This window comes from Argiope bruennichi, chromosome 1 (genome assembly GCF_947563725.1).
Source record: "Argiope bruennichi chromosome 1, qqArgBrue1.1, whole genome shotgun sequence".
Classification (NCBI taxonomy): domain Eukaryota; kingdom Metazoa; phylum Arthropoda; class Arachnida; order Araneae; family Araneidae; genus Argiope; species Argiope bruennichi.
In genome coordinates, this window is record NC_079151.1 from 120,696,440 (window position 1) to 120,722,731 (window position 26,292).

General features: G+C 28.0%; 1 protein-coding gene across 4 annotated transcripts in view; it reads left to right on the forward strand.

Annotated features, from left to right (window-relative positions):
* Nucleotides 1-26,292, forward strand: part of LOC129967812 (teneurin-m-like) — a 603,259-nt gene that overhangs the window by 286,416 nt on the left and 290,551 nt on the right. The window contains exon 1 of one of the 4 annotated variants that reach the window (XM_056081917.1): nucleotides 21,099-21,216. The exons of 1 other annotated variant lie outside the window; for it this stretch is intronic. In XM_056081917.1, the coding sequence (XP_055937892.1) occupies nucleotides 21,194-21,216 (23 nt within the window). In that variant the 5' untranslated portion in view covers nucleotides 21,099-21,193. Of the gene's footprint in view, nucleotides 1-21,098; nucleotides 21,217-26,292 lie in introns of those variants that run through there. 2 more of the 4 variants (XM_056081925.1, XM_056082048.1) reach the window with 2 other exon arrangements.

The window sequence follows — 26,292 nt, forward strand, 5'->3', positions numbered from 1 at the left end:
CGTGTGCGTGTGTGTGCGTGTGTGTGTTTTTGTTAGTTATAACATGATGTGATAATTTTTACCCTAAGAATGTACCAAAGGCTGATGAATCAGATAAGACAATCGATATATTACCATGTTCCAGTATTTAGGGTTAAATGTCCAAAATAGTTTCATTTATTTTAAATAAAATAATTTGAGAATAGAAAATAACTATATATCACGCAAAATTATTGAAAGGGCTTTCTTCAAAATTTAGCTGTGCAAACTGTTCACATATAGGAAAACTTCTATTAGGGAAAAAGGGATCATTTGATGGCAGAGTAAGAATTAAATTGCGGTTTTTCATTATATAATCTCTCAAATTAATTTAAAAGAGAAAAAATGCAACAATTAATTCGAAGTAAAAAAATGTTGGTTCAAATAGTATTTTACATTTAAATAAGGTATGAACTTCATCTTTTGTGAGAAAAATATAAAAGAAATATCTGTGTGAGAAAAAGGCAATAATTTCTTTCTCTTTGCAACACATAAGTATTAACAAGTAAGGTATTATTAAAAATACTAATCTCACTTTTCTATAAGAGATTGCCTTTCCTTCCCTTCTTTAAAAATTTCACATTATGTATTTTTTGTGCAATTTCTTTAACCGTTCAGATTCTCATGCGAAAAAAAAGGAACCAATTTAGCAAACGGTTTTTAATGAATATTTTTCTTTTCATAAAACAGGAACTGTTTTTTTTTCCCTCAAAGATTCAGCAAAAGATTTTGTTTTAAACAGCTGTGTTTGAGTATTTCAGTTGATATTCTTTTAATCCCATTTTTATACTTTTATTCCATATATATTTACTTTTTACAGTTAAAAGTCAAATGTAACTTCCGATCAATTCAATAAATTATTATGTTTTAGTGAAAGAAAAATTAGAAGTAAGTTGTTTTCTTTGAAGTTTATAAAAAATTAATTCTTTAGCAGAATATTGAGCAGTTACGCAAGTATTTCGAAAATTGGTATTGATTTTCATCACAGATAATCGGTGTTAAATAATTCCCTCTTTGAAGATCTAAACTCAAAATGCTGTTTCCAAATTAATTTTTCAGCTTCACATAAGCACATAAAGTTAATATCTATCTACTTTATTTTTTAAAAAATAAAGTAACATAACTTATAAATTTTATTCGCTTTTGTATTTATTTGATTGGAAATCTTTTTAAGATTTTTCTAGATAAGCCTTTACATTTTTAATTTCGATCAATTTTGAAGAGAAACTAACAGATTCAAACTCTCAGACTTTCAGAATTCAAACACTCTTCTTAATTTTAAAAACTGGTATCTCGAAATTTAGAAAAAAAAATTTACTCTTTTATTTATTATTTATGAAATTGCTGCTGGATTTCCATTTATTGAAAATTTAAAGCTAACATTTTCTGAGAGGTTCTTACAAACAGGGGCTTTATAAACCCTTTCATCGGATCATTTTTCGACATTTTAACAAAATGAAAATAATTTTTAAAAAAGCTGAAGATTTAATGAATGGTTATTAGAAGAAAAATTAATTGAAGATAAACATTAAGAAAATTTTCATGCAATCTTTTCAGTATAAAAGATAATTTACTCCTTTCATAATTTTTATTTAACAAATTTGTTAATAAAAGAGTTGTAAAAGAGTTTGAAAGAAAATAATTCTCAATACTCCTCTTTCACTGACCAATATTTGCATAATTTTCTTCTAGAAAACATTTCAATGGTTTGGGATATTGCTTCAATAAAATAAATTCATTATGCATTTACTAATTTCTGATATACAGATAGAAAGCATCGCAGTTGTAAATGTACACACTTATAGTTTCTAATGAATATTTAATTTTAAACTTTCAGAAATCCGAATGAAATTTTTTGGAATTATATCTCTCTTCTATAGTTTTGTTTGCGTGTGCCTGCAAATATGAAAAAAAAAAATAAGGGGAGGAAATTTAAATGGAATTCTTGCCTTAAAAATGTAGTTTTTAGAAAATTCATCCATAGGCGTTCAATCTGTACTTGTCCTTATAAATGCGGTAGCGCAAAAAGGCATTGAATGAAGATAAATGAAATTTGGCATATAATTACATTGCCGTATTCATAGTTCTTGAACGAATTCAATTTCACGATTATTTTGGATGAATGGGTACTTTATATGACCCATCATCAGTAATTAAACGATGACTTTATATCAGATCTTGCATTTGAACGCTGCCTTTTAATAAGTCCCAACCCACTTAGGACTTTTATAATTATCATTGCCTATGATATTATAACCTGCAAGCAACTTGTAGAAAATAAATATTTTGATTTAGTAAAAAGGATCCGATGATTTAAATTAGAAAATATGATTTACGAGCAAAAAAACAGAAAAATAAAAGCAGATAATAAGAAGCATACTATTGTTTACGATATTATGTCTCCGAAGTTATTGAGAAAAAAAATCTAATATCTCGATTAGATAGCATCTACTAACAGAAAAGTAACTACCACCAAAATTGAGGGTTCTTTATCGGTTGATCTTCAAGCAAAATCGTGAGTGATTTTTGATTCATTCATATTTCATCATAAATTGCACAATTTGTATAAGTATTAAAATGAAAGATGTTATCATTAGCGCCATCTACATCAACTTAAAAATTAATACTGATGCCAACACATTTTTTTCTATAGTTTATAATTAAAACACAATTTCAATAAATGGTTTTACGGCTGTGTACTCAACAATTTGGTATAATCTGAATTCTATTTGATAAAATTATTTGCGAATCCTTTTTTAAAGATGGCTTGTTGCTAAAGAAAACAAGTATGAATTTAAATGATGTGATTCTGTGAGGGGAAAAACACGTGACGAAAAAATTGAAAAACGCAACCAAAAACATAAAAAATGACCGTGAAAAAAAAACCCCAAAGAGTACAAATTTAAGCATAGATATAAGAAAACAATTTGCCGGACGACAAATTGGAGCAGCAAAAATTTTGCCAAGACACAACTAGAAAAAAATGTTTTCTTACTTTCCGTTCTGTACCTTTTTAATGCGCAGTGTGAAAATTTTCATGCTTCTGAGGGCAAATGTTGATTAATTTTCTCCTTTCTTTTAACGTTTTTTTTCTCCTATATTGTTTATAGAACTCTCAATACTATAAAAAACGTCATGATATTAAAGGCAAGAACCATAGTTAAAAAAATATCATAAAAGATTCCAACTCTACAGTCTTTTAATACGAGCCGCCATTAATTTTCATGGTATTAACAAAACAACACACTTTTAACGTTCACTTAGCAAATATTATATATTCTAGCCTTACTCTTTTTCGAATTTTGAAATTTTCTTCCTATTTCTTATTACTCTGAACATGGATATCAGTACGTTGCGTGAAAAATTTTCCGTTATCTATATGCGAGGAGCTAAGGAATACGAAATAAATTTTAAAATCGAAAATTCGCAGAAGAATGCGTCTGTATCAGAAGTTAAAATATGAATAAAAACAAAATAAAGGAAAAACTTCTTCAGATGTATACTTTATAAGCCTGTACAGTTTGTCCCAAGTTGCCGATCTGATACCTTCCAGTGCCACTATCTTAACTTATATTTAAATGGAAAGTTTACTGAGTGCATTTTAATGGCAATCTTATCTTTCAACGCTCTCAATTTGACTTTATCGCTGTTAGAAAACGAGCTTTAAAACTACCTCGATTTTTTTTTCTTTCTACCCAACATAATGGAAGGGCCTCGCCATTTCAGCTATTGTATCGGGCTGTTCGGAACTCCAATTCCTCCCTTATCATGGCGCCATCGCCGTTTAACCTGCGTGTTTAAGAGCGACAAATTAAGATCTTCGAATCTTAATCGGGCCCGTTTCTCAGAATTTTTCTTGTTCCGTGACAGTTTCCTCCAACAAAGTTGCCGAGGACCAACGCTGAATTTCCAAGAGATTAAGGAAAGGCCACGCTCTTCTATTTAAAAAGTTGGAACACTTGAGGACTTTATCGGGTGCTTTATCAGATTTGTGAAGTGCGTGCCCATGATTCTAATTAGAATTATTTCAAAAGTTTCACTTACTTCATCTAATCAGTTCCTTTCCTTTGTTATTGTTTAAGCGCCTTTTGTTGAAGTGCATGATACCGGAGCACATGCTGGGGTAATTGGTTTTACGTGTATCCGAAGCGGTGTAATTATTATAAATTGCCGTTTTTGTGATAGGCAAGAGAGTTTTGGCTGATATATTTCGAAGCAATTTGGGAGGCAAAATTTGCCTACAGTAGATACGGTGCTAAAATTTCATTTTATCTGTTTAAGGTAAAGAAAACTAACACTAGTAAAAATTCTTATCTGTTTATTTGATAGATTATACTTTGTATATATAATATGAATGTGGTTTGGGTCTTGGAAATTTAAATTGAATTGTTTCTGCTTTTGTTTTTCTCGGCAAATATTATAAACTGAGAGATAAGGAATTTTCAACATTATAGCTGTTGAAATAGGCTTAGTAAATGCAAGATCAATTTTTTTTTTTTAAATAGAGAAATCAACAGGGAAAGCGATGTAATTCCACAACCACTTTCATATAAAAATGCAAATATTTTAATCTGAAAAATAATTAGTATTTTTTATTTTTTGTATTTAAGACTTCATTGCCTTTTATGATTTACCATTTATATTCTTTATGTTTACTTTTAACGTTAATAATTATATTTATTATCAATTTAATGATAAATTATAAGCCAAATAATACTTACTTATTATTAAGATAAACAAATACTATTTGTTTATAATCAATTTCTTTGAATTTCAATATCATCTTTTCAAATAAAGTTAGATTAAATTAAAACTTATTAAACTGATTTATTGATATTTAAGCACTGAAAATATTAGTATGAAGAATTTTCATAATGAACTCAAAGCTATGCAGAATTTCAGAGCTTTAGTATCAGGAAGTAAACTATAATTGGTTACACCGACCCGCCTGAAAGCACACGGAAAAATCTGAATGACAGGACCGCCGCAACAGCAACACAAGTGGGACTGTGGTTGAGTCCTAAGGACCATCACTGGCCACGGTACAACACTTCCATTGGGAACTATGTCCCGTCATGGATGGGAAGCAGTTTACCCCCCCCACCACCCTCCCTTTTTCTATACCCATCAGGGTGTCGAGAATCAACTACCATACCGGAAGTTTTTCATCCTCAATTACAAAGTGCTCCAAGTGGGATTATCATCAGATATAAATCATATCACTGACTCTCCGACCCGTCCAAAGGCACATGTATATAAAAAAGAAATGATTGACCGGTCGCTGCAACAGCAACACTTGCGGGAACTGTGGTTGAGTCCTAAGGGCCATCACCGGCCACGTTACAACTCTTCCCTGAGAAAATATGTCCTTTCATCGATGGGAGGAGTCATACCCACCACTTTTTTGTGTACCCTCCAGGGTGGTGAGTACCAACTATCATGCCGGAGGTTTCTCATCCTCAATTACGAGGTGCCTCCCCGGGGGCAGTTATCAGAGAGTAAGCAAAACGTCAATTTCAATAGTTCATCTTTACAAAACATGAAAGGACTCAATCTAAATAAGAGGATAATAACCCATTATTTAACAACAGTATTTTGTTCTTTTATCTGAATTAAATCATAGTTTTCTAATTAATGAAAAGTTTTCGGTCAACGTCAACAGTATTAAGTATTATTTATCCCATCATGTCATTGCCAAGCCTTCAAGTGAAGCTTCATTACGAAGCTAACAGTTGGTTTTGACAGTTCACCTAGAATTGAAAAGAATTCATCATTGAATTCAGTTTTGGGAGTTGGCCTAAAATTAGAAAGACTAAATGGACTTAAGTTTCCGATTTCATAAAATAGTTTTTATTGCTGATGTAGCCAAAATGTATTGTCGAGTATTGATAGCTGTTGAAGCTATCAATAGATTGAAGATATCAATAGAAGATTTTCAAAGAATACACCAACAAATTGTGTTTAACCTACTGTCATCAGATTATTCAGTATATTATAAAAGAAGTTTGGCTTCGTCTCTGAACTACTTTTTGTATTTTGCCCAAATCTGACACATTACATTTATAAGGCATCTAGCATTCAAGAAAAATCAATTAACTCAAAAGAAATTGACAATCACAGATTAAATGATATTGTTCTGGTGAATTTTCGTTACAAATGCTAATATTTTGTAATGAGACTTCGCACATAAAAATTCTTTTCAGCTTATGGTAATAGTTCTGAAGCAGGTTTGTTTTTGAGTATTAAAATTTTGCCAAAGTCAAAAATGTCTCTCTTGTTTTAAAAATTCTTAAAATCTTCTACTACTTTGTCTTATTTAAATAACACTTCATGACCTTTCTTTGAAGATTGAATTAAGGTTAATTTATTAAATTAACAGACAGAAAATGGGCAATATTACATAGGGATTTGTGGAATGTTACATATGATCATGCATACAACATTAGGTATGAATTTTAATTTTCTTGTAGGTCAACATTTGTAAATAGAAAATGACAAATGTATTAATTTATTACCCTCATAGTAAATAATTCTGAAATTGCAAACTTAGCGGCTTCTGAATACAAAATTAGGTCAAGTATAAAATGTTAATTTTCTTTAAAATATATCAAATTATATTACGTGAATAATAAAATACTTCCGAAGGAAGAATTAAATGATTTTGAGTACTAAAATTGTTATTCGAGACCTTTTTTTATAGTAATGACATTCATTATCTGATAGATGAATATTTAGGATATTCAGTCTATAACATTCAAATATATCTGGGCATTCTCTGAATGCTTGGCGATATTTTTGCAGTAATAGGGTTAGTTAGTAGGGTTTTTATAGTAATGACATTCATTATCTGATAGATGAATATTTAGGATATTCAGTCTATAACATTCAAATATATCTGGGCATTCTCTGAATGCTTGGCGATATTTTTGCAGTAATAGGGTTAGTTGAATTATGCCGGAAAACCAACATATGTCATTCAATATTTGATGTAAGTCTTGATATTCTATAGCATGTAAGCAGAAATCAAAATGGCCAACCTACAGTTTGAAAACATTTCACAGTCGACTCTACCAGTTCTAAAAGCGACCCTATTTGAAGCGAATATTAATTAATATGCAGTTTTAAAAGTCTGGAGTCATTTGATGAAATCATTCGTAATCAAAGTATAGCATTTCTATAACATATTCCTGAGAATAGTTTCTGTTTTTAGGACAAAATATAATAAATATAATGAACAATCTGGATTGTTAAATAATTTTACGTCTGATTATAATCTTATATAATAAACAGAAATAATAATAAAATATTTTTCTGAATAAACAAAATGTAAATTTGATTTTAAATGAATATCCCAACTTTGCAAGTTTGTAAAAAGGTAAAACACCTAGCCTTTTTGTTTATCGTAAATCAAGAATAACTATTGAAAGTTTAAATTCTACACAATTATAAGTGTTAAAAGCTAAGACCCGCCAGAAATGCGAATAATATTGAAGCGGTACGGTTTCTCAAGTTTTTCTACATGCTTGATATTGCCGCATTGAAAAGAGGCAGTCGACTCTCCATGACCGAATGGTCATAGCACTGGTCTCTTAATCAAGAGATCTTAAGTTCGAATTCCGCTAGAGACAATGTGATTCACAGTCTGTATTTAATTCCTTGATTTTATGTTTTCCTTTATTTCATGTTCCAGAAGATTCTGGACATTTCTTTATTTTACCAGACAAGTGTTCTGGACTTTTCTTGCTGTCTCCAGAAAAGTCTTCTGGAACTTTCCCTGCTAATATAAAAGCAGAAGATCTGTTATTCACTGTGTTCTCAGTTCAGAGTTGAGTTAATAAACTGGTTTAGCTCTACTTCTTGTGTGTGTCTTTGAGTTACACACTAAAGAACCTACGTAACAATATGATTTTTTGATAGGATGCCGATTTGTATGTATGGCAAAATTTGTTTTCTTTTCAATTGGATTATATCAAACCGCAAGTATTTGTTTCACCATTACCAATTAGCGTTGATAAACTTAAGAATATGCATATCTACAGTCTTTCAAAGCGACACATTAAAAATGTATGGGATGAGTTGTATGAGTTACCATTGATATAGTTTGCATTTTTGGAGCAATTAACATCGATATAATTGTGTTGAATTTAAACTTTATTCATAATTTCCGACGAGCACCAAGGTTGTACTTAGATTTCTTTTCTTCTAATTGTCCTGAAAATTTGGATTATTCATTTCTAATTATCTTGTTTTACTCCAAATCACTAAAAGGCGACGAATACACTGGTATGAAGTTTATATTATTCTTAGTTAGAACACATTGATTTATATGAAATCGTTATTTTAAGATGCTGAATATGAATATCGAATAATTTTAGTGAACTGCTGATGAATTTAAAAAAAAAAATGGCAGATAAAGAGTAAAAAAATGACAAAACATTATCAATTATTTCTTAAACAAAAAAAAATCACTTTTAAATTTTCCTTAGAATTTTAAAAATAGAGATATAAAATTCTAGAAATAAGCATAATCGAAATAACGAAAAAGCAATCTTTTAGAGCGTTCAAAAATTAAAAAAATATCTTAATGAAAAATACCCTAAAAACTTTGATATTTAAGAATTCAGATTGATTTCCCCTATTTCCATTTCCATTTAATGCATAAAAAATATTACAAAAAAATCAGGATTTATTTTTTTCCCCTCTTTTATTTCTCCATATCAGTTAAATTAAAGCGAAAGAAAGAAAAAAAAATATCACAAAATAATGAATTTCTAACTAAATGCTTTCTCAAAAAAAGGCTTTCTTTAAAATCCATTTCCATCAAAAGCATTTTCTGTGGATAAAATCTCATTCACATGTTGTGCTCCAGAGTCAAGATTTAAGAAGGGATTTGCTCATTTAATACATTGCAAGTAAACAGACTTTAGCCAATGACAGTAAAGAAATAAGGTGAGGGGGAGGGAGGAGAACGAAAGAAAAAAAATCAGGGGGTAGGAAATGCACTCTAAACGCCCAACGAACTTACCAAACCCATCTAGCATCCCTTCGCTTTCTATTTAACTACAGCATTCGTCAACAAGAATTGGCACTTACTTTTTCTCGCAAAACATCAATCCCCTTCGTGAGCCACTATCTTTTTAATTTCCAGCTTCTTGGGCTTTTCCAATCTCATTCGCCTTCTGCACCAGAGAGATCGACTTTTTTATTAGCGCCTCCTCCTTAAAGTTTTATTCCTTGCACTTACGCAAAATAAATCAAAGCAATGTCTTCTGGATCGTTGATCTAGTAACTTTTTTTTCCCTTCTTCTTTGTCCTTGCCACTTTTAATGTCCTCAAATTCGAGTTCTTGTAATTCTCTGTCCTTGAAGAAAGGATCGTGGTCTCTCCTGACTTATTGAAAGGTATTAAATCTATTAACCTTTAATCTTTCTCACTTTTCCAGAGAAAGATTTTGATTAATTAATTTCCCGGGACTCTTTTCTGTTGTAGCATCTTGTTCGATTTTATCGATTAATCCTTTTATTAGTGAGGCATTATACTTTCAGGATACCTTGCTCTTATTGAATTTCAAGACTCGGGGTGGGATTTTCAATTGCGTTAAATGCATATTTTTGCATTTTAACCCTACAATGCATCGTATAACTATTTTGCTATACGTTTTTATTTCCATTTATAGGCTTGACATGACTATTCTAAAAGGCAATAATAAAAGTTTTGAAATTCTTTTTTAAATGCTTTTTGATAACATTTGTTGAAAAGACTAATATATGACAATAACGGTTCCAGAATTAAACTGGAAGTTGGAAAAGTACCAAGAAGTCTGTTGTATGAATAGTTCTCCAATTAAAAATTTTATCAAAATATTTTTCTTTTTTGTATTGAAAAAATATGTTGATAAAGAGGTTCTTTTATTTTCATCGTTGAATTATTATGATGTGATTTGTATGAGATTCAGTTTAATTCATAATGTAACCATTTGGCCCATTTTTAATTTATTTCTTTAAATTTCACGAAAAAAATAATTAAATCATTTTAAAATATTTCTCTGTAATTATACGTAGCTGCTGAATCACATACATTTCTTTTGAAAGAAATAAAACGTCATGCGTTCTAGAATTAAATCCTTTATATATTTTCCTGACATTCAAATTATTATTTTGGCTGTGATGAGATTCAGTAGCACTTCTCGTTTGTTCATTAAATATTCTTTTTCTGTTTATTCTATTCCTTACCGTCTTCACTATGCAAAAAGATGTAAAAAATGAAGACGAAAAATTCAGAAGTATAATTTTTTACAGCATATAAATACGTAAACAGAATTTAATTTAAATATGCTCTCGAAATCCACGTCTAATCGGGAACTGAAATCAGGGGGAGTGAATTCTCAAAAAGTTCTGCCATACTCTCTAATAAAAATGTTAACCATGAGAATTCCTTGCATGGCATTGGCATTCAATAATTATGAAGTATTAACCTTTGGAGGGAATATAGAATTTTGGCACTTTCATTGAATTTATTGTGTCATCCTTGACGGATTATTCGGTGAATAATTACTGGCATGTAGTTAATAATACCCAAAAATCGAATCTGTATTTTAGATACGTTTTTCTCAATCGATTGAAATAAAAATTTGTTAAAAAGCTGTTGCCACAAAATCCTATTTAATATATTTAAGTCATTACGTTTTTTTTTGTTTGTTTGTTATTGCTTTTATTTATTTTTGAAATTACAGGCTGACAGACGGTCAACCCGTCATTGGAATTGGCTTAAAATTGTACCTACAACGCTGCTGTTGACAAAAATATTAATTATGTTTGTTTAACAATAAACTATTTTAATTCATTCTTTTGAATATGTAAGTGGATTACACTTTTTTCCTGACTATCAGACAAACATTTCTATTATATTTATTGCTCAATTTTTTTAAAAAAATTTTTACGATAGCTTAAAGCCGGTAAGAAAACGCACCGTACATTACTAATTCAAGAAAAGCTAGAAAAGAAAATGACGAAATTTCTAGCAAAAATTGAATATTTTCACGTTTTGAAATATTACTATTTATTATTTATTTTTTGTGCAAAATCTTTCAATCGAGCTGCATATATTAAACATATTTTTATAAAAAATAAATCTTAAATTATTTTGCATCTATCCTATAAGCATATCTTTAGAAATTGACCAAATCTATTCATAATATATTCAGAAACTGATGCAAAAACATGGCGAAAATGAACGGATTGAATCTTACATATTTTTGTCTTCTTTAAACTAAAATGTAATAAAAAAAATTGTTGTTAAATGTCAATACGCTGTTTTTTGAAATCTTTTAAAAAGCGCGCATGCATTCAAAAAAATGTATGCTTACTTATATGGAATAAAAATTTCGATGAACCAGCCATTTGCATATGAAATGATATTCCTATCCATGCTAATAAAAACACTTTTTGATTTTCATGCTTGACGAAAGATCAAAACCTTTTAAAGCTCAATTTTTCTTCCTTTTCAACGAAAGGTATTAATATATCATAAAGTAGGATGAAACAGTTTTCTCTCGCACCATTTAGAAAACAGATATTATGATGTAACGCGCATTTCAAGCTTTTAGTTGCCGTCACTTGTTTTTTCTGAGGTGTTACTACAGAAGCGCAAGAGCTCATTTAATTTTTTAACGAAAAGTAAAATGTTAAAAAAAATCAATACCTTATACTACTCTATCTTTGAGGTGTTATTCTTTTATTTATTTACTGATACTTACCGCATCATTTATCTTTTTTCTTACAAACAGCGCCTCTCTTGTAAATGGATGCAAAAAAAGTGACGCCACGATGGCAAGATTTATAATCCTTTTGAAACACCCGTAGTTACTTTCCATGGTTAGTAACGTTTATCTAAAAAGGAGAAGGTAGTAGCCAGGGAAAAAAATATTTTTTTCACCTACTTTTCACTCGAAAGCCGCATCTAAACTGATCAAAATTAATGGTCAACCTCATGATTGAAGAAATGACTAAACCGCGAAAGTGCAAATTCATATTTGCTTACTCTTTCCTTTCTATTCATTATATAATGAAAGTTTCTTCTGGAAAGATTTTAATCAGAATAGATATATGCAAATCCATTTAAAAAGATTCTGATCAATTATGTCAAAATTCATTCACTGTTGGTAATTTAACATGCAATTTAATTTACCTTACTATCTTATTCCTTCAGTTGTTTCGTATATTTTTAAATGAAACACGAAAACGAGACAGCTCTTGGAAAGTAAGCCAAATAAATTGGTTTTATGTTCCTTTTTTTCCATAAAACTATTTACGAATATGGTATAGATCTGTAAATGATCTTTTGGATTTAATTGAGCCATGCATTTCACCAAATCGAGTCATGACAATGTTTCCCCAGTTCTTTTTGATCGGAATTTTAATATATTAACAGTTTTGATATGAATGTCTTCAAATTTATTCAGATTGTTCTTTTTGTTAGTTAAAGTGCATATAGAAACATTAACCATTCATTTCATTGTTGCAGATTTAAAATTTAGATGATTAATCCTTTGGCCAAACATCAATCGATAAACTTATTGAGTTTTATAGAGTTATTATATTGAGTTTTATAGAGTTATTATATTGAGTTTTATTGAGTTATTATTAACATATTGAGTTATATTACTAACTGATATATACGACATTGCCTATATTAAAATCCTGTCATATATAATATTTTTAACGCAGAAACTACATTTGCATAAAATATTATAATATACAAAATAATTTTATCGTCTGCTTTTAATTAAAATTCGGATATCCTTTAAACCAGACGGATTTTAGAAACCTCTTCTTCAACCTTTCCTTCATAAGTTACTAATATGTGTTATATTATTACTCTACATTTCATTCACAAAGTGTCAAGAAAGTTTGTCTTCATTTCAACAATTGATTTAAGCATGATAAAATCCCTAATTTAAGACCAAGAAAGCCTTGTTAAAAGATGTATTAAAATAAAAGCTAAAATTTTAAAAAATTATGATAAAACAGTTCAAAGTATTAGAGAGACAAAGTTCATAAATAATTAATTTGATATTTAATTAATTTTTGTATTTTGAAAGGTTGACAGTACTTTTTCTCATGCTCTATACTATAAATGTTCAAAATTTTGTTGAATTTGCCCCTGTTGTTTAGAGAGAAATGTGGAATATGCCAGATATATATATACACAGCAATAATGATTTATTTATATTCAACTAATATTTTTATTTTCTACTTTTAATTAAAATTAAAGATTTATTTAAAACAGACAATTTTCGGACATACATACATAGCCATAATGACTTTTATTTATATTGAGATAATATTATTATATTCCGCTTTTAATTAAAATTAAAATATCAGTTAAACCAAACGATTTGGTAAACATATGTACATTTATATACATAAATTGTCATAATGACTTTTGTTTATATTCAGATAATATTATTATATTCCGCTTTTAATTAAAACAAAAACATAATTTAAACCAAACGATTTTATAAACATATGTATATATACATAAACAGCCATAATGACTTTTATTTATATTCAGATAATATTATTATATTCCGCTTTTAATTAAAACTAAAACATCATTTAAACCAAATGATTTTGTAAACATACGTATATATACATAAACAGCCATAATGACTTTTATTTATATTCAGATAATATCATTTTGTATGTTTCACCATATACATAGGAATGCTATCATGCGCAGATATCATCGCATATATATTTGTAATTAAAAGGGAATGTACAAGTTAGTAAAATAAATGAAGTAATCCTTGAAACATTAAAGTACAGAGAATTATTAATAATGAAGATTTTAACTAAATAATTACCCCTAATAAAGGAAGAAACTGACATTCATAACGCTCATTGCAATCTGAACACACCTCTTGTAACTAGGAAACGTAAGAGTACTCATGGCATTTTTAATATAGCCAGCAGATGATGTGTCTTCATTTTAAGTAGGCTACCAATAATTTTCACTTACGATATCAGAAATCATAATTACTTAAATATCATGTTTCAACAAAATTAATTCGAGGCTACATATGCATGTATTAAGATTATTAAATCAATGCCATTAAATTCAATTTTCTGTCTCTGCGTTTGTCAACAACAGCAAATATTCCGTTACACTTTTAATGAGTAAAGAAATGTTTTAGTTTTATTTTATTAACTAATAATTTTTGCAAATGTTTAAGAAAGAGTAAAATAATAAAGATAGAAAACTCAAAAATAATCATATCTTGGGAGCCAACACGTAATTTGTAAAATTCTGAAAACTCTGTTTTCATAAAATGATAAAGATTTGAAAACAAGCTAAGTTTAGATATTGTACAAGGGTTTTTTTTTTTTTTTTTTTTTTTTTTTTTCATTTTCTTCATGAGATACGTACATTGCCAAATATGTTGAAGTGTCTGCCAAGAACTTTTATCTAAAGCAGTTTTGTATATCTGCTTTATAAAAAGTTCAAATTATTGCCTTGTTCGACTGAGAAAAATGTATATAAAACAAAATGAATAATTTTCTGTTTTGAAACAACTTTTTAAAATTAAATTTTAATTGGATAATTTCATGTTTTATTGTATTTCGTAGAGATGCATTTGAAATATTTATCTAATTTATATTAATAGAATTATTATTGTGACGAAACAATAAATATATATATATTTTGAAAAAATCGAATATTCTATTTCATTTATTTACAAATATTTAAAATTCAGATTAAATGTCTTTTTAAAAGCACATTCGTACTTGAATGCAAGTAAAACAAAAGAAAAAATAGACATTTAGTGAACTCTAATAATATAAAGAGAATCTCTTGAGCTTACAAAGAAATCGTGATATATTGGAAATGCATTTTCTAACAACCTTATTAAAGTCCAAATATGTTTCTATGAATTTTCTCTCAAAAATACACATTCAAAACTGCTTTATTTATTTATTTATTTTGATTTATTTACTAAATTTTTTAACTAATTTTACAAAAGTTTAAATTTTTATTTTGTGCGTGATTGCTTGATCATTTGTTACTGTTTATTTTTTACACATAGTACAGAACTGTTTATCACCCTCTGTATAAAAAATTAATGCATGAGCATATACAAATTCATGCTTTATGAGAGTCCACTGTATTTGATTTAATTTAGTTGTGCAGAAAATATCGCATAACGGATCCAAATCAAGAGCAATTATATTTGTATATATTATATTATTATAACAATTATATTTATATTATAGAAACAATGTAGCAATTTATATTATAACAATTATATTTGTATTATAGAATTATATTTGTTAAAGTTTCAAGCAATTCAATAAAATAATATCATATTTAAGATTGAAAAATCCCAGAATAATCCATGAAACCTCCATTCGGGTTTTATAATATATATATATATAAAGAGTTGCATAGGCATGAATCCCAACAATTCATAAGGGTCGCAGTGGCTTGGTGGTAATATCTCGGCTATGTAGCCGGAGAGTTCACGTCCGAAACCTAATTCCAACGAAGAACCGACGTGATGTGAGTTAAATCCGTTGGCATCAAACGTCTTACCTTTGGTGTAGTGTGGAAGTTTGGAGAAAAGGTTGGCAGCTCAGGTGTCGTCCTCGTCTTCTAACGTCAATTCAATATTTCGAGGTCTGTCCCAAATTAGCCCCAGTGTTGCTTCATAAAAGGACGTTAATATAACTAAACTAAAACTAAAACCCTACAATTCATATAAATTCTACATTTTATTCGAAGTAGTATTTAGATATTTATTCTAATACAAATATGTCAATAACTAAATATTTTCATACTATTTTTTTTAAATAAAACTTAAAGAAGTAGATTGCATTTTTAATACTTTTAGTGATGAATTTATTCCTTATGATAAGATAAAAAAAATTACTTCTAAGTCACAGCATATAACTTACATACTGCAATCAAGTTACAGCATCAATACATACTACAATCAAGTTACAGCATCAATACATACTACAATCAAGTTACAGCATCAATACATACTACAATCAAGTTACAGCATCAATACATACTACAATCAGCCTATTGAATGAGACATATGCTGGATGTCACAAAGATCATTTACACATTTCAAGGTTGGCTCATTTATGCAGGAACAAGTCATTTTTGAAATAGAATTTAAAAAGAAGAGGGGTGAAAAGGGCTTTTTATCAGTGAATTAAGTAAGAGAAACGAATACACATAATAAAGTGTATAGCAAAGAATTAATTGTACACAAATTTTCAAAAGCGCAATACCACGGTTATATGAAAGTTAACTTATATAACGTATAACCCTTCAGACAATAAGCCATTTGAACGCTTATCTTAAATACTCCAAAGGCTTATTGATGATACTACATCCTATTTGTTATTGTATCTATAAAATTATTAAATATATTATATTCATATAACTATATTGTTGAGATGCTTGATTTGTATTTCAATAAACATGGATATATATAACTAGCGTATGCTTTTAATTTTCCTACTTCGTACATAAAGAGCCCCCTGAAGTGGTGACAGATTTTGGTACTTGCTTGAACTCTGTTATCACAAATATTACTTGTTTTATGACGAAATGTAAATATTTTTGAAACACCCTGCATGTTCATTAGTTTTTATAAAGATTGAGAAAAACTTATTCGGTTTTGTGATATATTAAGCATATCAATTTCTTAACTATCACTATAAATATTAGAAATAGCTCGAATCTTTTGATATTTCAGAAGTATATCTATCAATATCAATAAATAATTCACTTTCTCAAGATGAAATCATGTCATTGATATACGTAGCAATTTCTTCTTCATTCCATGAGATGCCCTTGAAATGAAAACAGCAGTGGAAACCTATAAGACTGACCAGACATATTTATCATGATTTGCAGGATACGTCAGATTATATCTTTACCTTAGAGGTAAAAGCAGTACGTCCGTTTCTGTACCTTAGAGGTAAAAGACATTATTTCCTATCCTCATTTTTTAACTTATTCAGAGTTGTAGGACATTACATTCAACATCAATAAATTGGAAAGTTCCTTGCTTTTGGAAAGATATTAAACGCATTTTCCCGATGCAAATCAAATTTCAAACAACTCACTTGTAAATTTTGGTAAAAATGACATTATGTGCAATGCCTCCGAGGTATAAATATATAATTTCGTATTTCCTATCTCTTTGTGTATGTCAAGTACAGGGAAGAAAATCCCATAGAATGTTATTATGAAGCAAATAGTGTAATTTAGTAGCATATTTTTGCCATTTTTATATATTTTTTCTAAAAAGTATCTATAAATGATACTGATTATTAAATTTCTTAATAGAAAATATAATTTTTTTAGAGAAAAAAAAATGTCGCCCTAAATAATATTTCTGAAATTATAATTGTTCTTGAATTTATTAAGATTATGTCCTAAATTAATAATTATGTCCTGAAATTATAATATTTCTTGAATTTATTAAGATTATGTCCTAAATTAATAATTATGTCCCGAAATTATAATATTTCTTGAATATATTAAGATTTTGTCCTAAATTAATAATTATGTCCTAAAATTATAATATTTCTTAGATTTATTAAGATTATGTCCTAAAATTATAATAGATTTATTAAGATTATGTCCTAAAATTATAATATTTCTTAGATTTATTAAGATTATGTCCTAAATTAATAATTATGTCCTGAATTTTTAATATTTCTTAAATTTATTAAGATTTTGTCCTAAATTAATAATTATGTCCTGAAATTATAATATTTCTTGAATTTATTAAGATTATGTCCTAAATTAATAATTATGTCCTGAAATTATAATATTTCTTGAATTTATTAAGATTATGTCCTAAATTAATAATTATGTCCTGAATTTTTAATATTTCTTAAATTTATTAAGATTTTGTCCTAAATTAATAATTATGTCCTGAAATTATAATATTTCTTGAATTTATTAAGATTATGTCCTAAATTAATAATTATGTCCTGAATTTTTAATATTTCTTAAATTTATTAAGATTTTGTCCTAAATTAATAATTATGTCCTGAAATTATAATATTTCTTGAATTTATTAAGATTATGTCCTAAATTAATAATTATGTCCTGAAATTATAATATTTCTTGAATTTATTAAGATTATGTCCTAAATTAATAATTATGTCCTGAATTTTTAATATTTCTTAAATTTATTAAGATTTTGTCCTAAATTAATAATTATGTCCTGAAATCATAATATTTCTTGAATTTATTAAAATTATGTTCTAAATTAATAATTATGTCCTAAAATTATAATAAATTTATTAACATTATGTCCTAAATCAATAACTATGTCCTAAATTTTTAATATTTCTTGAATTTATTAAGAATATTCCTAAATTAATAACTATGACCTGGATTTTTAATATTTCTTGAATTTATTAAGATTATGTCCTAAATTAATAATTATATCTTGCAATTATAATTGTTCTTGAATTTATTATGTTCTAAATTAGTAATTATGTCCTGAAATTATAGTTATTCTTGAATTCATAAAGATTATGTCCTAAATTAGTAATTCTGCCCTGAAATTATAATGGTATAAACAAAATTCGTGAAATTTCTATACCTGGCCAGCTGATATCTTCGTTTGTATTTCAATAGGATGTATGGGTTCGAATTGGTTCAAAAAGATTAAGTTTGATAACTATAAAATAAGACGGCGTTGGTTGAATTCAACACGGATATAGCACTGACCACTATGTCTTGTGTATTATTTTTGATAAAGAAAACAGTATGTCAGGAAATGATCTGATGGTACCTTTCATCATTAATGAAGTAATCCCCATTATCGTTACTGAACATTATCATTATCATAAATAACGAAATATCATATATCAGTAATGAAGAGATATTATGTATGGAATGTTGGAACAGCTGCACTGACCTGAAATGATCTTACAGGTATCCAGTAATCACACCATGAATAAAATATAGCATGATTCCTTAATCTCAGAAAATGAAAAGTGTTCACCGATCATACTTCGACTTTTATGTTTCGAGTAAACAGTACTGAAAAAGTGATAATACTTCACACATTAAATCTGTTTGTAAAGAACCATTATTTTAAATATGAAAAACAATAAAACATGTATTAAATACTGCTTACAGGAACAATAGCTCAAAATGATCGGTTTGCATATCAAAGCATAAATGAAAGATGGACTGAAGATGGTCTAACAACGTCGTATTAATAAATTTGCAAGTAGCATGAAAATCAGCAACTACCTATGCTTTTTCTGTGATTAGTGTATGTTATATAAATTATTTCATTCCTTATATTTTATCTTTGTTATAGTTATGAAGATATGAATTTTAATTATCATGTTTTAATTAATGTTAATTTAAAGAAAATCATATGCGGTTCAGGATTAGAGATTGCATTCTAAGTAGCAGTAAATCGTAGACGCTAGCTTTCGGTGTGTGTGTATATATATATATATATATATATATATATATATATATATATATATATATATATATATATATATATATATATATATATATATATATATATATATATATATATATATATAATTGTCCACCATCATCTGTAACAAAGGGCTGATTTTCATATCAAATCATCCATAGAAGGTGATCTGCAGATGGTCTTATAATGTCGTTTTAACAAATTTGTAAGTAGCATGAAAAAAAGAACAACTAATTATATTTATTTTGTGATTTGCTTTCGTTATATGAATAGTTTAAATTGATTCATTTATCTGTCTGCGAAGCTGCTTTATTGTATTCGCTCTTCACAGACCAAATTGAGGGTTATTGCCAATATTTTTTTAGTGTTATTATTATTTTGTATTCGGGTTTGCCTTTTTTTCGGTTAGTAAATCATTATTTGTGGATTGGAATCATATTATAATGCTTAATTTTGGTTTAAATATTCGTAAACATTTTGTAATGACAGCATTTTACAAGGGAACAAAATACACTTCTCAGATGCATTTTTTTAGAAATTCTTATAAAAGCATTGTCGGAATAAGTTTTTTTTTTTTTTTTGCATTTAAACTATTTTTTAATTACAGTATGAAGGTAAAAGTAATGATGACTTGCAAATATTTTGATTTAATATCAGATTCCTCGGTCACATACTTAAAATTAATTTTCAAAAATTAAATAATTCAATTTTTTACGCCATTTTTTATTAAAATATGAATTTAAATTTTTAATTGGACCATAAAATTATTTCAAAATTCAATTATAAAACAATTTTATGATATTTTTAAATAAAATATTAATTTAAATTATAAAAATAAAATAAAATTAATTTATTCACTTCATTTTTGAACTAGAGAAGAAAACGATTTCTGGAAATAATTTCAATTAAAAATTTTAATACAACGAATTCTTCAAACAATTAATTACGAAATTAAATTTTTAATTTATTTTTTTTGCATTACTTTTATTAACTCATGTAGACATGGAAAACCCTTGAAAACAAATTGAACACTAAAACGCATTCTATTATTCTTAAGATTAAAAATAACACGTGATAATTGGAGCATAAATTTAAAAACAGCAAAGAATTTTATTAAACGAAAAATGAATTGATTTTCATAGCTGTGTATTACAACATAAGGCAATTCAGTAGCAGGTTTTTCCATTGCTTATCAGTGTTATTTATTTTTATTAAAATAAGATAAAAATTGACGTGAAAATACAATGCAGCAAATATATCAGTTTATTAAGATACTTGAAATCATAATCAATGTATAAAACATTTTCTTCCTATTGCTTGGGGCGTGCTTTCAACGTTTCAAAAACCCAAATCACTTTTAATAAATTCTAATACTTTTCCGTGTCCTTTAACAGATTTTAATCTCCATTTTATTTCTTTTTTGTGGAGCGATGAAGCGTGTGGGTTAACATGACTAACCGCTGCGCTCAAACCGCACGTGGGTAGAAGGCCATTGCGGATTCTTGTTAATTGTGCGCAACTTTCCGGGGGCTATGTGGATTGCACAGGATTTCTTCGCCACATTTTGGATTAGCTGCTTTAAATGGAAATTAAAATGTGCTAAAACTAAATTATGACTTTGCTGACAAAATTGCTTCAATATAATATCTGTGGACAAGCTTTATATTAGAATTAATAATGGTTATACAGTTTATAAGCCCGTAAGTAAAAATATTTTCTCTTTCAGTTAAAATAATTGACTCTGTCGCTAAATTAGGAACTCGAGAAAGTTGAGAAATTTGATAAACTTTTGAAAATCTGTTATCGTACGTTAAATCTATTTAAATTTTTTATGTAATACTGTTTCCTTGATGATGAAGCTTGTTTTTCTGTTTACTGTTCGTTTTGCATTATGCACAATTTCCCCCCTTTCTTTATTTCTTTTTTCTATATAAGATTCATTCTGTATTGGATTGTTCGTTCATTCATATTAGACCGTCTTCAAATTATTACTTTTAGTGCATTTTATAAATTTCTTTTGTTTTTAACTGTCAGCATTATTTTATGGAAAACGTTTCAATTTATAAATTCAAGTATTTTTTTGGTTACGTTTATTTTCTGAAATGAAAACTAAAACATTTTATTTTGTATGGTTTTTGATATTGATTCGTAGCTGGATAATCTTAAATAAATTTATTAAAAATAATAACTTAATCCTATTTCTGACTGTTGCTTTTCGAATTTATTATTATAAAAATAATTAAGTTAATATTTAAAATCATCAAATTTGCTATTATTATTATAAATAATCGATATTAAGTAATTATTAAACAGATATTAACAATATATGCTGCTGTAGAATAAAAAGGAAAATTTAAGAAATTTTTAATATTTTTTTATAAAATAAATTATTTAAAACATTGTTTACAAAACCATTTTGAAAGATCAGATATGTTTTAAATAAAATATGATACAAGAAATCTGCATGAATTAATTATAATTAATAAAATTTAATTAACTTGTTAAAAATATTCTGCTGCTAAAGTTTTATTTCCGAAGGTTTTCCTCTAAGAACGTGTTTCAAATCAAATGTGAAAAACAACCAAAACATATGCATAAATATTTTGATTCCAAAATGACGTTATTTATATTGTGAACTTATATTAAAAGTTTTTTAATTAAATCCTTAAAAATTAATAGATTGCTATGTCCATGATCCTTTGTATTCAATGCATTATAATTTATCTGTATTTTTTAGCCTAGAAACAAAAAAATAGAATGAAAGTTAACATGAAAAATCGTTTAACATTACTTTGTATCCTCATACAGTTTTTATAATATATTGTTCCAAAAACCACAATGGAAACAATGTTGCAAAACTATTGATATTTTTCATAGAATAATAAAGCAAACCCACAATTGTTCATACCGACAAGACAAAAATGCCATGAATTATCGAATAACACAAATAATTGAGACTTTATTTGTTCGTCTGAGTAATAATGTAGAAGCAACCATTATAAATAGGAGAATTTTCTACATAATAGAAGGAAATAACTGAAAACAATATCAATAGATGCACATTTTAGCTGTTTTTCCCATTAATATATTTGCATTTTTATTGCACTTTTATTTAGTGAGTTCAGCATTTTATTGTGGAAACATATTCCATCGCGTTACAAAGTAAAAAAAGTACTGCAGTCGTCATAAAAATTCGATTTTCACATTTTCACAAATTTTTAAAGTTCAGATTCCCCTGTATGAAAAAAAAATACATTTTTAGAATTATGCCTGAATGTAAACTATTATGCCATTCGATAATTTGTGAACATGGTAAATCAAGTTTGTTTTGAGTTAGATAATTGAAATTTACTATATAATACTTACACCAACTTTGTGAATTATTATTAAATTTTGAACGAAATCCAATAAGGAAATGTTTGTAAATCTATCTTTCTATGTGAAAATGAGAACGATGACTATAAACATAAAAAAATGGATTCATAATATTTAGTACAAAATTTTAGCATGTAAAGTGTAGGTTTGTATTAAATTTTGGACCAAATACGTTTACGACTTGACCATATGTAGACATATATATTTGTATGATATACAAGCAATAATTAAAGAAAAAACTTAGATAAATTAATATAATTTTGTAATTAAAATTGTAGCTCAGTGTCAACTGTTGGTTTTAATAGGTCGGATAAAAGCGTCCGAAACGCACACTCTTCGTTTTTTTACACTATATTATGAAGCCTAAAATGCTCATGTGCCTCCGCATGAAATAAAATATATGAAAATAAAATTCTGACCTATCGTGACATTCACTCCTATTATTTTTAAACAGGGCAGGGGATAGCTATTATATTAGGGAACGTTCGATAAAATTACAAGGAGACTACATATGCTTGTTAGAAACGAAATACATAATATATGCTTAAAAATAGAACTGTTTTAAATCATCATACCATTGTATAATCATTTCACCTCACATAAGAAAACCAGTGCATTCTCTTTTTGCAAGATTTCTTACTCTTTCAGATTTCAGAACATAACACAGAAGTTAATAGCAGAGATAATAATAATAATAATATATTCTACACGAGAAATCTGCAAACCGGAAATCTGAGAACAAGTAATTGTTTGATGTTGTTTGTCTCATAATCAAATACAAAATATAATCAGTTTCTCTTCTCTGCCTTTGCCCTTTTTTGTTCTATAGTTCAATTTTTCTGACGTAAGAAGGGTGGAGATAGAAAGGTCGTACCTCAAGGACATGTTGCCTGCTTTTTAAAAACTCGTCATTTATATTCCCAGTCGCATAACTTGTTTACTCTCTCAATAAAAAAATGATCAGTGGGCGATAAAAATAAAATTTTAAGATATCCGATTACTCGTCTTTGAAGTTGTAGAAGGATATTTCCTTTCGAGGCTTCAAGATATTTCCTTTCGACGCAAACAAGATGTGTAGGAAAATCCTAATAAATACTGCTTTTTTACACTTAAAGCATAACATGAACTCTTAAATTTTATTGCTTTTCGAATTTTTATATAGAATGTCTGATATCAAGCACTCTATAAAAGATTCCAATTTGTCGCATATGATACCTCTCTTAGTCGGCATTAAGAATTATATCATAGATATTTTCTGAGATGTTATACTACAAAACTAATACATATACTACTACATAACTAATATTATACTACATAACTAATACATATACTACTACATAATATTTGTTATACTACATATATTACTATATAATATTTGTAATATTACATAACTACTACATAATACTTGTTATACTACATAACTAATACATATACTACTACATAATATTTGTTATACTACATATATTACTATATAATATTTGTAATATTACATAACTACTACATAATACTTGTTATACTACATAACTAATACATAATAATTGTTATCATATAACCTGATTGTATCCACATTAGGCAGTGATCACTTTCCTTAGTCATGATTTTATATTTCATCCATGTGATCCACCGACTAACACCCAAATTTCGAAAACCCTTTACTCTGAAGAATACTTTATAAAAATGCTTTTATTCAGATAAATTTGTCATTATTGTTCGTTTCATTATCCTAAGACTATTACTTGTTGACGATTCTACTTTGTTAAGGGATAAAACGTGGAATAATGGGCGCATTTCTAGAATTTTTTGTCATTCTTTGACCTTGGCTTCTGCCCCATTATAGACACTTTTTCGTTCGCTTTCTTCACGTGTATGTGAGCGTCGTGTCGTTTCTGACCGTATATTTTATTTTAATTCAAAATTATGTTAATTGCTTATGTGGCAATCAAGAGACAAAAAAAAAGTCTTCAGAAGTGTCACGAAGAATATTTTGTGTAATATTATTAATTGCGATCAAGTTTATTTACCGTTGCTTACCTCAAAATGTTATCAAAAATTCAATGGCAAATAAACGAAAAAGTTTTGGTAAAATTAATAATTATTATTTTGTAAAAAAAAAAAGAAAAAAAAGTGAATTACCAAATTTTAAGATCAGAGATCTTACATTTATTCACCATTAATGTTTAGCCCCCACCCAGTAAATAAAAATTGCACTAAAGTATTTTGTTGTGAATTAATATCTTCCCCTAATAATATTACGAACTGTAAGTAGATTTCGCGTCTTAAAATTCTGCTTAAAATCCGAATTCATCTTATTATTAAATGTAAATATTTCCTCCTTTCATCTTTCCTCTCACTCCTATTTTGACTTACTTAAACATTAAAAACGCATGCTCGACTTAGATACGGTTATATCAAGAACTAGTAAAACAGGTATAAAATTTGGGGAAAAAAATATAAATAAAAGGAACGCAATTGGACATGACAAAGCATTGAAACAAAGTAAAAAAAAAAACCCGGTGGTCTCCAGATTTACTTTTAAGAAAGTAAAAATATTTGGATGGCATTTTTCACCCACCAAATCTTGCATATTTCAAAACTATGAATGGAAAAAGTGGTCACAATAGGAATTAAAAGCAAGATAATCGATTAAAATGTGTTTTACTGTAAAATCATTATGACACGTGGGGCATTTAGGGGAGGGGCTGGCTGTGGCATAGAATTCTGTTTCCTCCTGAAGAATTTGAAATGGATTCATGGCTAATTTGTAAACTAAAATTTACACATAGCACATGATTATGAAACTATTCTCTTCGCGAAGATCGTTACACTGTTCCTTAATATTCGGATATAGTAAATTCCATGGTTTTTTTAATGTGAATCTTCAATCTTTAGTGTACATAAATTTTATTCTTAAAAGGTGTAGATAAAATATCCATTTCTCCTTTCAAAAAGATTTGTTACATACACTTGCATGACAAGGATGTATAATAAATGTGTAAAATGTAGCTTGTCTTCATCCGTCACTCTCTCACTTTACAGAAGAGTCTTGTAACATTGTTAAAAGAAACTTTTTGTTTGTATTTGCAATTATTCAACGATCTCGTGTAATTTCCCAAGAAGTTACCTCCCTCTCCTCTCCCAGGAGCTCCCACCCCCCAGAAGAAGGAAGAAGTAAATGCCGGAAGAAAATAAATGGAGAGACTGGGGATTGAAATCAAGGAGGGGGGAGTGATGTAATTCGATTTGGAGGGAGGGGGACAATTTGGTGATATTTTACTGTCTTGTCGCAGACGTTGAGAAAAAAAAATGTGGAATGGAAAGGGAAAAAAAGCCCAACCCCCGATAGCGCAGACAGTAGATTTGTCATTTCTCAACGGTAAATTGCAAGAGTCACTTAACCGGAA